At 51.1% G+C, this 15,054-nt stretch overlaps 2 protein-coding genes and 1 long non-coding RNA gene across 5 annotated transcripts in view; 1 reads left to right on the top strand and 2 right to left on the bottom strand.

Moving 5' to 3' along the window:
• The window catches only part of LOC134735614 (uncharacterized), a 22,279-nt gene extending 19,122 nt beyond the window's left edge, over positions 1–3,157 (top strand). Inside the window, exon 4 of one of the 2 annotated variants that reach the window (XR_010118888.1) lies at positions 3,009–3,157. This is a non-coding gene — a long non-coding RNA (uncharacterized lncRNA). The remainder of the gene's footprint in view (positions 1–3,008) is intronic. The other variant, XR_010118887.1, reaches the window with a different exon arrangement.
• Positions 1–5,664, bottom strand: part of GPN2 (GPN-loop GTPase 2) — a 23,061-nt gene extending 17,397 nt beyond the window's left edge. Inside the window, exons 1-3 of one of the 2 annotated variants that reach the window (XM_055261211.2) lie at positions 4,393–5,664; positions 3,674–3,830; positions 368–528 (exon numbers count right to left, since the gene is read on the bottom strand). In XM_055261211.2, coding sequence (XP_055117186.1) covers positions 368–528; positions 3,674–3,830; positions 4,393–4,803 — 729 coding nt within the window. In that variant the 5' untranslated portion in view covers positions 4,804–5,664. The remainder of the gene's footprint in view (positions 1–367; positions 529–3,673; positions 3,831–4,392) is intronic. The other variant, XM_055261210.2, reaches the window with a different exon arrangement.
• Positions 5,200–15,054, bottom strand: GPATCH3 (G-patch domain containing 3). Its single transcript, XM_055261187.2, has 7 exons — positions 14,557–15,054; positions 11,846–12,270; positions 8,786–8,960; positions 7,928–7,987; positions 7,214–7,335; positions 6,955–7,082; positions 5,200–5,937 (listed from the first exon to the last, which is right to left on the bottom strand). Exons 1-7 carry the CDS (start codon positions 15,005–15,007, stop codon positions 5,721–5,723), a joined length of 1,578 nt encoding a protein of 525 aa, XP_055117162.1. The 5' UTR covers positions 15,008–15,054; the 3' UTR covers positions 5,200–5,720.

The following is a 15,054-nucleotide window of genomic DNA, read 5'->3' as shown; positions in this document are numbered from 1 at the left end:
TTTTTGAGATGGAGTCTTGCTCTGTCACCCAGGCTGGAGAGCAGTGGCACGGTCTCGGCTCACTGCAAGCTCTGCCTCATGGGTTCACACCATTCTCTTGCCTCAGCCTCCTGAGTAGCTGGGACTACAGGCACCCGCTACCACACCTGGCTAATTTTTTGTATTTTTAGTAGAGATGGGGATTCACCGTGGTCTCAATCTCCTGACCTCGTGATCCGCCCGCCTTGGCCTCCCAAAGTGCTGGGATTACAGGCGTGAGCCACCGCACCCAGCCGGCAAAGACCATTCTTTAAGCCCTCAAAGCTTCCTAGGCTTTTGGCTTGGTGAATCCCATGTACTGTCAGAGTCCTGTCTTAGCCCCTAGTACCTGGATGTTCAGAGGGATAAAGGAGACCAGGCTATAGTCTTCGATGAGCTGCACTAGCTTCTCATTGAGCTGGCGGTAGTGGCGGAAGAAAGGGTCAGAAGCCAGGTGGTCAAGCAGGTAGGAGAGGTCCAGAACCTCTGTGTAGTAGTCCAGGTTGAAGGCTAAAGAGAGAAACCCGTGTTCAGGAGCAACTAGTATCAGGCTAAAGACCTGAGGGCGAGGTTCGTTTTTCTTTTTTTCCTTTGTGCACTCATGCACTCAAATATTTCTTGACACAGTAGAATGAAGTTACTAAGAAAAAAAGCATTTGGTTTCACCTGCTGGCTCTGCTACTTACTAGCTATATAGGCAGGTACCTAATTCATAGAACTGTTATGAAGATTAAATGCTATAAACCCCAGTGTCTGGTACAGAGAAGTGCTTGATCAATAATTGCAAACAGGCTGGGCACGGTGGCTCATGCCTGTAATCCCAGCACTTTGGGGAGCCGAGGTGGGTGATTACCTGAGGTCAGGAGTTCAAGACCAGCCAACATGGTGAAACTCCATCTCTACTAAAAATACAAAATTAGGCCAGGCACGGTGGCTCATGCCTGTGATCCCAGCACTTTGGGAGGCAGAGGCGGGCGGATCACAAGGTCAGGAAATCGAGACCATCCTGGCTAACACAGTGAAACCCTGTCTCTACTAAAAATACAAAAAATTAGCCAGGCGTGGTGGCGGGCACCTGTAGTCCCAGCTACTTGGGAGGCTGAGGCAGGAGAATGGCGTGAACCCGGGAGGCGGAGCTTGCAGTGAGCTGAGATTGTGCCACTGCACTCCAGCCTGGGCGACAGAGTGACAGAGACTCCATCTCAAAAAAAAAAAAAAAAACAAAATTAGGCCGGGCGCAGTGGCTCAAGCCTGTAATCCCAGCACTTTGGGAGGCCGAGGCGGGTGGATCACGAGGTCAGGAGATCGAGACCAGCCTGGCTAACATGATGAAACCTTGTCTCTACTAAAAATACAAAAAATTAGCTGGGCGTGGTGGCGGGCGCCTGTAGTCCCAGCTACTCAGGAGGCTGAGGCAGGAGAATGGCATGAACCCGGGAGGCGAAGCTTGCAGTGAGCCAAGATCACACCACTGCACTCCAGCCTGGGCGACACAGCAAGACTCCATCTCAAAAAAAAGAAAAAAAAAAATACAAAATTAGCCAGACATGGTGGCACATGCCTGTAATCCCAGCTACTCGGGAGGCTGAGGCAGGAGAACCGCTTGAATCCGGGAGGCGGAGGATGCAGTGAGCCGAGATTGCACCATTGCACTCCAGCCTGGGCAACAAGAGTGAAACTCTGTCTCAAAAAAAAAAAGTTGCAAATAATGACATCAAGTATGTACCAAGAACTGTGCATGGTCGTCCTCACCTCACGGAGCTCCTAGTCAGGTCATACCCTCAGGACCTGGCATATACACTGCAAAGACTCTGTAAATGGTTAAACTGAATAAATGCTATATTCTAGCAGGGTAGCCTCCTGGGTAAATCACTTTCCTTTTCTGAGCCAGTTATTTCTTAATGTAAAATAAGGACTAGATGATGCTGAGGTCCCTGATTCAGTTTTATAAATCATTTCTCACTAAAAGAAGTAAGTTGGACTTCCCCCTAGTGGCCTGTTTCTGCCCAGAAAACTTAAGTATCTGGGCTCCTTGGCAGCTCTATCCTAAAGTGAGCTGAGGACTCTACATCACTCTATGTCCAGACTAGAAGCTAGCTGGCCTCCCTGGACAAGGTCCCAACACCTCCCTTTCCCAACAACCTCCCTATTGCTCATGTGCTGGTCACTTTATCTGTCTTCTCTAGGTTCCTTTGTGGCTAGAGATGCTATTTAGGGAACAATGTCCCCAGTTCAGCAGAGTACTAATTTTTTTTTTTTTTTTTTGAGACAAGAGTCTTGCTCTGTTGCCCAGGCTGGAGTGTAGTGGCACGATCTTGGCTCACTGCAAGCTCCCCCTCCTGGGTTCATGCCATTCTCTTGCCTCAGCCTCCTGAGTAGCTGGGACTACGGATGCCCACCACCACGCCCAGCTAATTTTTTGTACTTTTAGTAGAGACGGGGTTTCACCGTGTTAGCCAGGATGTTCTCAATCTCCTGACCTCGTGATCCGCCCGCCTCGGCCTCCCAAAGTGCTGGGATTACAGGCATGAGCCACTGCGCCTGGCCTAATTTTTTTTTTTTTTTTTTTTGAGACGGAGTTTCACTCTTATTGCCCAGGCTCCAGTGCAATGGTGAGATCTCGGCTCACTACAACCTCCGCCTCCCGGGTTCAAGCAATTCTCCTGCCTCAGCCTCCCGAGTAGCTGGGATTACAGGCATGTGCCACCATGCCTGGCTAATGTTTTATTTTTAGTAGAGATGTGGTTTCTCCATGTTGGTCAAGCTGGTCTCGAACTCCTGACCTCAGGTGATCCGCCCACCTCGGCCTCCCAAAGTGCTGGGATTACAGGCGCGAGCCACCACGCCTGGCCGAGAGTACTAATTTATCAAGAAAAAAAAGCTAGCCACCGGGACTCTAGCCAACTCCCCTGCCTCATACCAGCCTGCTTCTACCTCAATCTTCCCTATTTTGTCCCTGGCCTCCCACCCCTTCTCTGTCTCTCTGCCAGGTGAGAATATAGCCTCCTTCTGTGAGGACAGAAGGCGGCTTTCTAGGAGCCAGGAAGCAGACTCTCACCAGACACCAGATCTGCTTGTGTCTTGATCTTGGACTTACCAGCCTCCAGAACTGTGAGAAATAAATATTTATTGGCTAAGCCATCTGGTCTGTGGTATTTTTGTGATGGCAGCACAAACTAAGACAAGGCCTTTATCCCTACTAGTGCCTCTGCACAGAACAGTCCTCCCTTGGCTGGCTCCTTCTCACCATTCGTCTCAGCTCAGATGCCACTGCCTCAGAGCAGAAGTGAGAAACTGAGGTCCAGAGAGATGAATTGACTTACCCAGATCACAAGATGATTCAGTGGCAGAGCCAGAATTTAAACTCATGCCTGTTTTACTCCAAAGCTCACTCACCTGACTCCCAAATATTCACTGTCGTATCACTTTAATTTCTTTGTAACACCTAACACCATCTGTAGCTCTCTCGTCTCCAAAATCTACAACAGTATCTAGCACAGAGTGGCACAAAATAAATGGGCAGGAGTTAGAACCTGCCTGTGGCTACTATCACCAGACCATGCAAGGCACCAGAGGCAGCTACATTCAGCTGAGATGTCTGCTTCATTCTAGCCCAGCTGCTGCCCTGCTCTTCGCCTGGAACAGGAGCTCTTACCCAGCTTCCCATAATGCTCAATGAGGTCCATCTTGGAAAGGAGGTTGATGTGGGGCAGTTCCACGTGCAGCATGGTGGCCAGGGAGGTACACAGTACTGAAATGAACTTGGCAGGGTCTGTGCAGTAGTGAGAATCCACGAGGTGGACGGCAGTCAGCTGGGAGGGAAGAGACAGGGTGAGTGGCTTGGAGAAACAGGGATCAGCATTCCCTCATGAGAATGAGGGCTTGAGGACAGAGGGGAAGCTTTCCCCATTAGTCTCCTGCCTCTGTTTCTTTCTAATAACCACCCTGGTTTCCTTCTCCCAGGAAATAGGAGTCTTTTTTTTTTTCTTACAAGATGTTTTGCACTGAGCCTCCCAGTGGATAAGAGGTTTAAATCCCATGGCATCTGACTCCACTCTTTCATTTACTTTTGCCCACCAATTTACAAGAATTTCCATGCCACTTTCGACATTAACCCCTTCCATACTTCCAAAATCGCCAAGTTGGCTACTAACACATCCATTTTACACGTGAGGAAACTGAGGTTCAGAGTGATGAACTGACTTATCAACACCACACAGCCAGTCAGTAGCAGAGCCAGATTTTGAACTCATGCCTGTTTTACTCCAAAGCGACTCAGCCCCTACCTCCCTGTGTGACATGGGGGCGTGGCGTCTGTCCTCCCTGTCTCAGTTCCTCCATCCGCAAAATGGGCCTCCCCGACCTGAGACGCACCCTGAGGTCCCACTGCGCCATTTGGGAGAAGATGCTGCGCAGGGCGCCGTGATGCGTGCAGAGCTCCACCTGGCCTGGGCAGTCGAAGAGGAAGTAGTGGCCGCGGAGGGGGTCGAGCTTGGCACGCAGCCAGTCCAGGTTGGCTTCCAGGTACTCCATGCAGTAGAGCAGGCCGCCGTTGGGCCCCAGGCGCAGCGCGTCCATCACGTCGCCCAGCCCCACCAGCTCGCCCACGTCCACGGCACACTCGTACGGCAGCCCCTCGTTGGCCGGGTCCAGGTTCACCACGGCCACGCGCCGGCCCACCGCGCGCAGGAACTCACTCATGCCCAGGCAGTACGTGGTCTTCCCTGAGCCCGGCGGGCCGATCACCGCCTGCCCAAAGGCCGTGGTCGGAGCGGCCCCTGCCATGGGCGGTCCGCAGCCCGGAGCAAGTCAACTCACAGGGAAAACGGGGCGGGCAGCCGTGCCGGAGACGAAACTTGAGGGCGAGGGACCCAGTACGTATACCTCGTCGGCGGCCGGCGTCACTCGCCTCAGGCGCAACAGCTGGGACCGCGTCGCGCAAGAGGAGCTGACGGGCCTGTACTAACTAGACTAACTCGACTTCCGGAGGGCGTCGGAAACGGAGAGCCAAGGAGAGGAAGTCCCGCCCCCACGGCGGGGACGTAGCTAGACGCCGAGGGGCGGGCGGCGCAGCCGCATTTCTCTCTCAGGGAGTGGGTCGAATGTGGGGTCTTTGCGGGAAAATCGCTCTGGGAATTTCCCTAACCTTCCTTCAGACTCGAATTAGAAAAGTAAGGGAGCTCCAGTAGTAAACGTCTTTATTCTTCCGTGACGTCGCACACCCAAGCCACCTCCCGCGGACTCTCCGCTGCAGTCCCACCCAGTGAGGGTAGAGGCGGTGGAGGGCCCGCCCAAGGCCGGCTCTTCCAAGCACCACAAATCCTCTCCTCGCCCAGGTCCCCTTCCCCTTTTCTGGCCTTCGTGGGGACACCTTCAGAGTCCCCAAGGAAGGCTGTGCTGATAGCCTCACTCCACCCAGCTTTTTAAGGTTCTGCAGGAGGCAAAGGGCAAGCCCAGAGACTAGGGTTAGAGACCAACGACAAGCGGTCGTTACCCCTAATATCCAAGGGGAGGTGACGGGAGGGGGCTTTTTGTAAAAATGCCCCTGAGGTAGAGAACCGCCGGGCAGGCAGGCTCGGAGCAAAGCATCCTGAACCAGCCACCAAGGCTGCTGCTCCCAGACTCCTTTCTGCTTCAGTGGTAGATGAGGCCGGGGCAGAGGGTTCTCATCATGTAGCAATGAAAGGAAGCCCCCAACCCGGTCAATCAGGCAATGAGGGGCTGTCTGAAGCACAACTGGAACCCCTCACAAAGGCCATGTCTGTCCGAAACTTCATGCTGGTGGGTGGCTGGCGGCGGAGCAGTGACTCCGTCTGGTCCTGGGGTAGAGGCTCATCATAGATGGTGGAGATGAGCCCCAAGCCATTTCTACGGGGCCTCTTCAGTTGCCCAAATGGCTGTAGCTTCTCTCCATGGTACCTGGACAAAAACGGGCTCTCAGTGAGAAGGCTGCTCTCAAACTCCAGTTAAAGGGGTTGGGAGAGGACGGGGAAGTAGTTACTACATATCTGGTTTGTCCAAAGACAGAGGCTTTAAAGCTGGGTCTTTGCTCTCCAGCCCTCTTATCTATCAATTGACAGAGCCAGCAAGAAGGGGCCTCATATAAAATTTTCATTCTGTCAACTACAGACTTCCTAATAGTAACCATCAAGTCCAAACTCCTCCAACAAAGGGTATGAATGATCTTGTTAAGCCTTAGGGCTTAGTCTTTAAAAAAAAAAAAGTCAGATTTACTTATTTATTTATTTTTGAGATAGGGTCTCACTATGTCACCCAGGCTGGACTGTAATGGCATGATCGTGGCTCACTGCAACCTCCACCTCCTGGGTTCAAGCGATTCTCCTGCCTCAGCCTCCTGAGTAGCTGGGATTACAGGCACCCACTACCGTGCCCAGGTAATTTTTTGTATTTTTAGTAGACACAGGGTTTCACCATCTTGATCAGGCTGGTCTCAAACTCCTGACCTCGTGATCCACCCGCCTCAGCCTCCCAAAGTGCTGGGATTACAGGCGTGAGCCACCGCGCCCAGCTAATTTTTGTATTTTTAGTAGAGACGAGGGTTTCACCATGTTGGCCAGGCTGGTCTCCAACTCCTGACCTCAAATGATCTGCCCACCTGGGCCTCCCAAAGTGTTGGGATTACAGGCGTGAGCTACCACACCCGAACTTTTTATTATTCTAACAGAGACAGTCTCATATGTTGCCCAGGCTGGTTTCAAACTGGGCTCAAGGAATCCTACCACTTCGGCCTCCCAAAGTACTAGGATTACAGGCTTGAGCCACCGTGCCTGGCCCAGATCCACTTTTTCCTCTTAACTGTTTTGAATTTCATCCCGCACGAGTACCCAGCAGCCATGACAAAACCAGTGGGAAGAGGGAAACCAGGGCATAGCTGAAAGGCTTGGGTCCCCAGGGAAGTCCCTCAGTCACACTTACCCCAATCCACGCTTGCATCTGGGGTGTTGGCCATCACCATCCAGGGCCTCAGGCACCCCTGAGCACCTGCTGCCCAGGCCCTGGCCCTCAGCCCAGCCCTGCCGCTCCATCACCTTCCGCCCAATGCCCTGCAGAGTGAAGGGACAAGACTCAAGAAATGGGGCTCCTGCTGGGAGCAGGGAGAATGGGGATGGGAGAAGGAATTAAAGTAGAGAAGGAAAAGAGAGGGGTCCATGGGGTGGGCACCGTGCTCACTCACCTTGGTGTGGCGCTCAAATGTGCCCACCTGGCGTTCGATCACAGAGCCATCTTCCTGCCCATCTCGGAGTCTCTGTTCCAGACGCATTTGGACAGAGTCTCGGGCATCCTTGTCTCCACCATCTGAGGAAACAGAGCTCAGTTTATGGAAGTGTCCCTCTCAAAGAAGGGGGAAGAATCAGGTTTCTAGGACCCCCTCATAAGACTGACTTATTCATTTTAATAGTGTTCTGTATCTCTCTCTTTAGACTGGGAGCTCCCCAAAAGTAGGAACCATGGCTCTCCTCAATCATACAGATTTGAAGATTGTGGTGCAGAAAAGTAACAGAGCCAATAAATGAGAGAGAGAGGATTAGAACCCAGGTCTTCTCCCCTCCCCCACTTGGCTATTTCTCCCACCCAGGTCATTTCCTCTTCTAAAATCTAAACCCTTACTAGAGCCTGAGCTCCCGACCAGCCCACCCTACCAGGGCCTGACCATCAGACCAGAGCCCCTGTGGGCTATCTATCCCCCCTCCTCCTCCAAGAAAGGAGGAAGGCTCTGTCCAAAACTAGCACTTAATGTACACAACCAAAGATGTTTTAAGAGGAACCCTCTCAGTGGGCTACCCCAAGGGAACAGTCCCGTCTCAGCCTTTGCTAGCTCTGGTAAAGTGTCACTGCAAGGCCAGGGCACCTGTTTCACCTCCCAGTATTGCCACTGCTTGCCCAGTACCTCTGTCATAGTACACACTCATGTCCACATCCCAGTCATCGGCTGTCTGTTCATCAAAATCTGTAGGGATAGAAAAGGATCCAACAGAGTGCATTAAGGACTCTCAGTTCTATTAAGAGTTAAACCTAGGGTTTTTTTGGCATTTTTGTTTTTTTGTTTTTTGAGACAGAGTCTCGTTCTGTCCCCAGGCTGGAGTGCAGTGGCGTGACTTTGGCTCACTCCAACCTCTGCCTCCCGGGTTCAAGTGATTCTCCTGCCTCAGCCTCCCAAGTAGCTGGGACTACAGGTGTGCACCACCATACCTGGCTAATTTTTGTATTTTTCGTAGAGACGAGGTTTCACCATGTTGGCCAGGACAGTCTCGATCTCTTGACCTCGTGATCTGCCCGCCTCAGCCTCCCAAAGTGCTGGGATTACAGGCATGAGCCACCGCACCCAGCAGGGCATTTGTTTGTTTTAGAGAAGGTCTCACTCTGTCCCCCAGGCTGGAGGGAAGTGGTGGGATCATAGTTCACTGCAACCTTGAACTCCTGGGCTCAAGTGATCCTCCTGCCTCAGTCTCTTGAGTAGTTTGGACTACAGGCATGAGCCACTGCACCCAGCTTGTTTGTATTTTAAGATCCTTCCTCTGGGAGGGTTATTCAGAATTTGCAGGGGGTGGGGGGGGGGGCATTTTCTCTCCATCTCACTGATCCCCACTCTTAAAAAGGATGATTGGACTCTCGTATACAAGAAAGGTCAGCCTGTTCCCTAGCCTTTTGTTTGGGCTCACCACTAGGGAATCTACTGTGTGAAACAGGGAACCGCAAGAGAATGCAGCAGGGGTCACCCCTGCCTTTGCCTGGGTACCAGCATTACCTCCTTCTTCCTCCTGCCAGAACTGGGCATCAGTGTAAAACACCAGGCCAGAGCCACCCTTCTCCCACTTGAGCTCAGTCTCCTCCTCAAAGAGCTGCTCAGCGGTCCGCTCCTGCCTGGTCACATCCTCATGCAGCGCTTCATGCCGTTCCCATTCCTCACCCCGGTCATCGTCCTAAAAGGCAGGGAGAGGTGATTTGCCTGAGCTTCCTGACCTCATGCCCAGAGGAAGGGAAGCTCAGGGCACAGGAGGCATGTGTGGCTACCCTCAGCCCCATCCCTTCGGATTTCTCCAAGAAGCAGCACATATTTGGCCCCTGACCAACACGTCTCCAGCCCCTGATAATTCTCAACAGTTTGCTCCTGTCCCCACAAGCCTAACTCACCTCTGCACGTTTGGCCATGTCATTCCCTGCCTGAAATACCCACTTTCCTCTCCCACGCCCGTCTCTTCTCCACTTGATTAAATCCTCCTCATCCCTCAAGTCATACAGCCTACATGAAGCCCCCCACAATTAGGCCCACAGCTCTCGCACCAGTCTCTGAACTCTCAATGCTAATCAATACACACTGGTTAGGCCTTTTTATGTGATATCACAAAGAAAGAATGGAAAAGAACACTTATTGTCTCTGGTGTGTCAGGCCCTTCCCATAGCTTAGCTCCTTTAATCATTGCAACAACCCTGTGAGATAAGTACCATTATTCCAATTCTACAGATGACAAAACCTAGGTTCAGGGGAGTAAAAAGTTATTTGTCCAAAAGAGTACACTGAGGGAGCAGCAGAGCCAGCAATGCGAACCCGGGTGGCCACATCCAGGTGTAGCATCTCCAGATGCTGGTTCTTGCTCTTCAGGGAGATCTTAGGCTCTTTGAGGGCAGGAAATGGGTCTTAGAATGCCTTCGGAATCCTACACTAGCCCTTGGCTTGACGGGACTTGGGGAATGATAGAATGACTCCTAGCTTGAAACCCTGCAGGCCTTCAAGTGCTGAAGAAAAGTCAGGATGGGGCCAGACGCAGTGGCTCATGCCTGTTATCCCAGCACTTTGGGAGGCCAAGGTGGGAGGATCCCTTGAGCTCTGAGGTTCGAGACCAGTCTAGGCAACAAGTCAAAACCCTATCTCTACAAAAAATTTAAAAATTGGCCAAGTGTGGTGGTGTGTGAGTGTAGTCTTAGCTACTGGCGAAGCTGAGGTGAGAGGATGGCTTGAGCCCAGGGAGTTGGAGGTTGCAGTGAACTGAGATTGCACTATTGCATTCCAGCCAGGGCAATAGAATCAGATACTGCTTAAAAAAAAAAAAAAGGAAAGGAAGGAAGGAAGGGGAGAGAAGAGGGGAGGGGAGGGGAAGTCAGGATGGTACCACACTAAGGATGTGGTCCAGATGTCTTAGCAATCTTGGCTGGGAGCTTTTTTTTTTTTTTGAGACAGAGTCTCTCCCTCTATCGCCCAGGCTGGAGTGCAGTGGTGCGATCTCAGCTCACTGCAACCTCCACCTCTGGATTCAAGCGATTCTCCTGCCTCAGCCTCCCAGTAGCTAGGACTACAGGCCCCACGCCTGGCTACTTTTTGTATTTTTAGTAAAGGCGGGGTTTCACCATGTTGGCCAGGCTGGTCTTGAACTCCTGACCTCAAATGATCCACCCATCTTGGCCTCCCAAAGTGCTGGGATTACAGGTGTGAGCCACCGCTCCCAGCTGGCTGGAAGCTTTGAAACATGGGTCAATTACTTTTTACCTGGAGTACACATTTTTTAAAAAGTTTTCCCAACAAATCACACCTTACTTGATTTTATGGATGTGCAACCAAGTTTGGAGAAAAGAACCAAAGAAATGTCTACGTCACTAATGAAGTTGAGAGTGGAGGCTACTGCTGACTCTGGGTCAGAAAATAGAGATGACTGCTCAGCCACATTATGACAGCACGCACAGGTTAGAGAAGAAGCAAGAACTGGGTTCACATCCCAGCTCTACCTCTATTTCCTGAGATGATCTTAGACAAGTCACTGCACATGTCTTGGTCAGCACATTTTCATCTATGAAAATGAATTCTCCTTATCTGGTCTTTCACGTGGAAATTTTTTTTTTTTTCTCAGCTCACTGCAACCTCCGCCTCCCGGGTTCAAGCGATTCTGTGCCCAGCTGGAAATAATTTTTAAAAAAGAAAAAATAGGCCTGGCGCAGTGGGTCATGCCTGTAATCCCAGCACTTTGGCAGGCCGAGGCAGGCGGGTCACGAGGTCAGGAGATCGAGACTATCCTGGTTAACATGGTGAAACCCTGTCTCTACTAAAAATACACACACACAAAAAAAATTAGCCGGGCGTGGTGGCACATGCCTGTAGTCCCAGCTTACTCGGGAGGCTGAGGCAAGAGAATCACTTAAACCCAGGAGGTGGAGGTTGCAGTGAGCCGAGATCGCACCACTTCACTCCAGCCTGGGTGACACAGTGAGACTCTGTCTCAAAAAAAAAAAGAAAAAAATGAATAAAGAGGAGCCATCCTGGCCGGGCGCAGTGGCTCACGCCTATAATCCCAGCACTTTGGGAGGCTGAGGCAGGCAGATCACGAGGTCAGGAAATTGAGACCATCCTGGCTAACACAGTGAGACCCCGTCTCTACTAAAAATACAAAAAATTAGCCGGGCATGGTGGTGGCCGCCTGTAGTCCCAGCTACTCAGGAGGCTAAGGCAAGAGAATGGCGTGAACCCCGGGAGGCGGAGCTTGCAGTGAGCCGAGATTGCGCCACTGCACTCCAGCCTGGACGACAGAGCAAGACTCCGTCTCAAAAAAAAAAAGGAACCATCCTTATATATCCCTTCCAAGGGAATGAAAAATAAGACCCACTTATGAATCTTCTGGTAAAAGCTCTGGACCATCTCCCTAGAGAAATACAGAAACACACATGCAAATGTAGTTTTACATTCCTTCTTGGACTCCTTGGAACCCTCCTGAGGACCCCAGGTTAAGAACCCTTGTAATAGACAATTGAAGAGTGGTATTATTAATGCCTTCGGCCTCTTTCAGCTGCCAGCAAGGACAGGGTAGCACACTGTACTCACGTCATCTGAGTGAGACTCTTCTTCCTCTTCCTTCCCCACTTCTTCCTCAGGCTCTCCACAGGGGCTGGCTGGTATATCTGCCAGGTAGGTTCCTTGGGGTATTTCCTCACCCTCTGCTGTATACACAAGCTCTTCCTGCTCCACAGTCTCTGAGTCCTCATACTCAAAAGGCACATTGCCGTAGCGCCGGGAGGAACCTGTCTTGGGGAACTGGAGCTGCAGCTGGGTGATGATCCGAGGGGGTAGGCGGCAGGCCCGGATCAACTCCAAAAAGACCCGCAGGGGAGTCCCCACATTCCCATTGGGCATCAGCACTGGTGGGTTCAGCTCCGGCAGTTGCTTCAGGTCAGCCAGGGTGAAGGCTTCATTCTCAGCCTTCCGACTCTGCAGTTCCTTCCGGGTCTTGAAGGGAAAGGAGCCCAGACCTTGGGAAGGAGGGAGAATAGATCTTGAAACCCAGAAGCCTCCAGCAACACTTGAGCCAGAAATTGGCCAATGTTTAAATCTGTTAGCCTTTCCCTAGTAAACAGACTTAGGCAAAATAAAAATAAATAAATCTAGTCCGACACAGTGGCTCACGCTTGTGATCCCAGCACTTTGGGAGGCTGAGGCGGGAGGATTGCTTGAGCTCAGGAGTTCAAGACCAGCCTGGGCAAAATGGTGAGACCCTTATCTCTACAAAACATAAAAAAATTAGCTGGGAGTGGGGGTGCACCCTGTGATCCCAGCTCCTTGGGAGGCTGAGGCAGGAGGATTGCTTGAGCCTGGGAGGTGAGGCTGTAGTGAGCCAAGATTGCATCACTGCACTCCATCTCGGGCAACAGAGTACCCTGTCTCAAAAATAAATAAATAATAAAATAAATCCATTAGCCTCATGCTGTTCCTCCCTCTCAAACTTCTCCAGGTCTTTTCATCTCTCCCCAAGTGGAACTACAGAACTACCTAGTAGTTTCATGTCATTTCTCATCACCTTGGCTGGGCATACAAATTTCTTCCGGCTCTGGCTCTTAATGAACTTTTTTTTCTTTCTTTTTTTTTTTTTTGAGAGAGATTCTCACTCTGTCACCCAGACTGGCGTATGCAGTGATGCGATCTCAGCTCACTGCAACCTCCGCCTCCCGGGTTCAAGTGATTCTCATACTTCAGCTTCCCGAGTAGCTGGGATTACAGGCATGTGCCACCATGCCTGGCTAATTTTTGTATTTCTAATACAGACAGGGTTACGCCACCACGTTGTCCAGGCTGGTCCTGGCCTCAAGTGATATCCACCCACCTGATGACCTTTTGATTCTCAACTGTCACCAATTCCCACCTCTTGCATGTCTTCATACCATGTGTTCCAGCCACACCAAACAATTTTTCTCCTAATTTCTTTTTCTTCTTCTTCTTCTTCTTTTTTTTTTTTTTTGTTTGAGATGGGGTCTCGTTCTGTCACCCAGGCTGGAGTACAGTGGCGCGATCTTGACTCATTGCAACCTCCACCTCCTGCGCTCAAGTGATCTCCCCACCTCAACCTCGCAAGCAGGTGGGACTACAGGCACGCGCCACCACAACCGGCTAATTTGTATTTTTGGTAGAGACGGGGTTTCACCATGTTGCCCAGGCTGATATTGAACTCCTGAGCTCAAGAGATCCGCCCACCTGTGCCTCCCAAAGTGCTGGGATTACAGGCAGCCACTGCAACCCGGCCCACAATGAACAATTTAACATGCCCTGAAAGTTTTTCACGGCATGTGTCTTTGCAAATGCCATTTACCCTGAAACCCAGAAACACCATTCTCTCCTATTAACTCCTATTTATTTTTCAAGACCCAGATGGAAAGCCACATTTCATGATCCGTCTAGGAAGTTAGTTTCTCCCTTCTCTGTCATCTCACAGCACTTGGTGATAAACAGTATAGGCTCTGGAACAGATGCCTAGGTTTGTTGTAGCTCTGACGCTAACTCTGTAACCTCAGGCAAGTCACATAACTTCGGCTTCCCTCAGTTTCTTCACCTATGAAATGGGAGAAACAATAGTTCCTATCTCGTAGGACTGTTGTGAGGGGTAAGAAAACAAAAGGCTTAGAACAGTGTCTACTAAATACAGAGTGCTCAGCGAATGCTAACAATTAGAATGACATCTCTGTGGCAATTACCTTTTTCCAAATGTCTTCCTTTGTGGATTCTGAGCACACACTATGTCCAACTGTTCTCTGCATACCCAGTTAGTCATACTAGGTCTAGCAATATAAGCATTTGTTGAATGTGTGAACTAGAGGGCTCTGCACTGTCCTGTTTCCCCATCAAACTGATTTCCCATGAAAGTGGGAGCTGTCCAGAGAAAAGATTGTCTCTTCATTTCTATCTGACTGAAAGGACTGGGTAGGAAGCAAGGAAGCACAGAGACAGCAAGAGAGAAAGACAGTAAGAGGGTTAGAGACTGGATTTCCTTTCTTCCTTCTGTGTTACTGCAAAATCAATCCCTTGGATACAGAAAGGGTCTCAAAAGGGACCTAACAAAATGAAGGATCTTCCGAATAAGCCTCTCCGGTTTATTTTTCTCCATGTATTGAACTAACTCCCTGCAAGTTGAGCCTGAAGCTCTGTCTAGAATATAACCTAAACTCACAGAGTCCTGACCAGAGGCCTGACTTGTCCTCACCACTCCTCTGAAAAGGTGCCTCTGTTCCAGGCCCGTAGGCCCAGTCTGTTAACTTTCTCACTCTTACCTGATGCCTCCGTAGGTAGCCGAAGTCTGCGGATGAGACAGCGACCCGGTAGCCAAGTCCCGTGAGAATCCAGCCACCGGCGGCCCGAGTACATACGAAGAAGCCTCTGAGCTTGAGCCAACCCCCTTACCGAGATGACGCAGCAGCAGGTGCCGGTCTGGATCGGAGTAGAGTATCGAGTGGAGAGAGGCCGGACATCGGTGGCCGAAGTCTGAGAGAGAAGCTGGCCCTCAGCGGCTGGGACGGCAGGAGTTAGGGCAGAGTCAGGAGCGGCCTGCCCAGGGGCCCGCTCAGGCCGATGCCGGTAGTGGAAACAGAGGAAGCCACCGCCGCGCTCTTCTCGGAACTGGCTAAAGTAGCTCCGTAAGTGGGCCGAGCGCAACACGGAGGGGATACCGCTCACTACCAGGTAAACTGTTGCCTCCTCCTCCGCCCCGCCGGGCACCGCCATCTTGGATTATCACATGATCGTCTGGAACCAAGTCTCGCGAGAACACC

Source organism: Symphalangus syndactylus, chromosome 22 (assembly GCF_028878055.3).
Source record: "Symphalangus syndactylus isolate Jambi chromosome 22, NHGRI_mSymSyn1-v2.1_pri, whole genome shotgun sequence".
Lineage (NCBI taxonomy): Eukaryota > Metazoa > Chordata > Mammalia > Primates > Hylobatidae > Symphalangus > Symphalangus syndactylus.
Note: the sequence above shows the minus strand (reverse complement) of the source record. Positions and strands in the feature narration are given on the sequence as shown.

Coding starts and splice junctions, on each gene's coding strand:
- GPATCH3 (XM_055261187.2), bottom strand. CDS start 15,007: ATGGCGGTGCCCGGCGGGGCGGAGGAGGAGGCAACAGTTTACCTGGTA. Junction 7,083..7,213: donor CATTTGAGCGCCACACCAAG/GTGAGTGAGCAC, acceptor TTCACTCTGCAG/GGCATTGGGCGGAAGGTGAT. Junction 5,938..6,954: donor AGATGCAAGCGTGGATTGGG/GTAAGTGTGACT, acceptor GTTTTTGTCCAG/GTACCATGGAGAGAAGCTAC.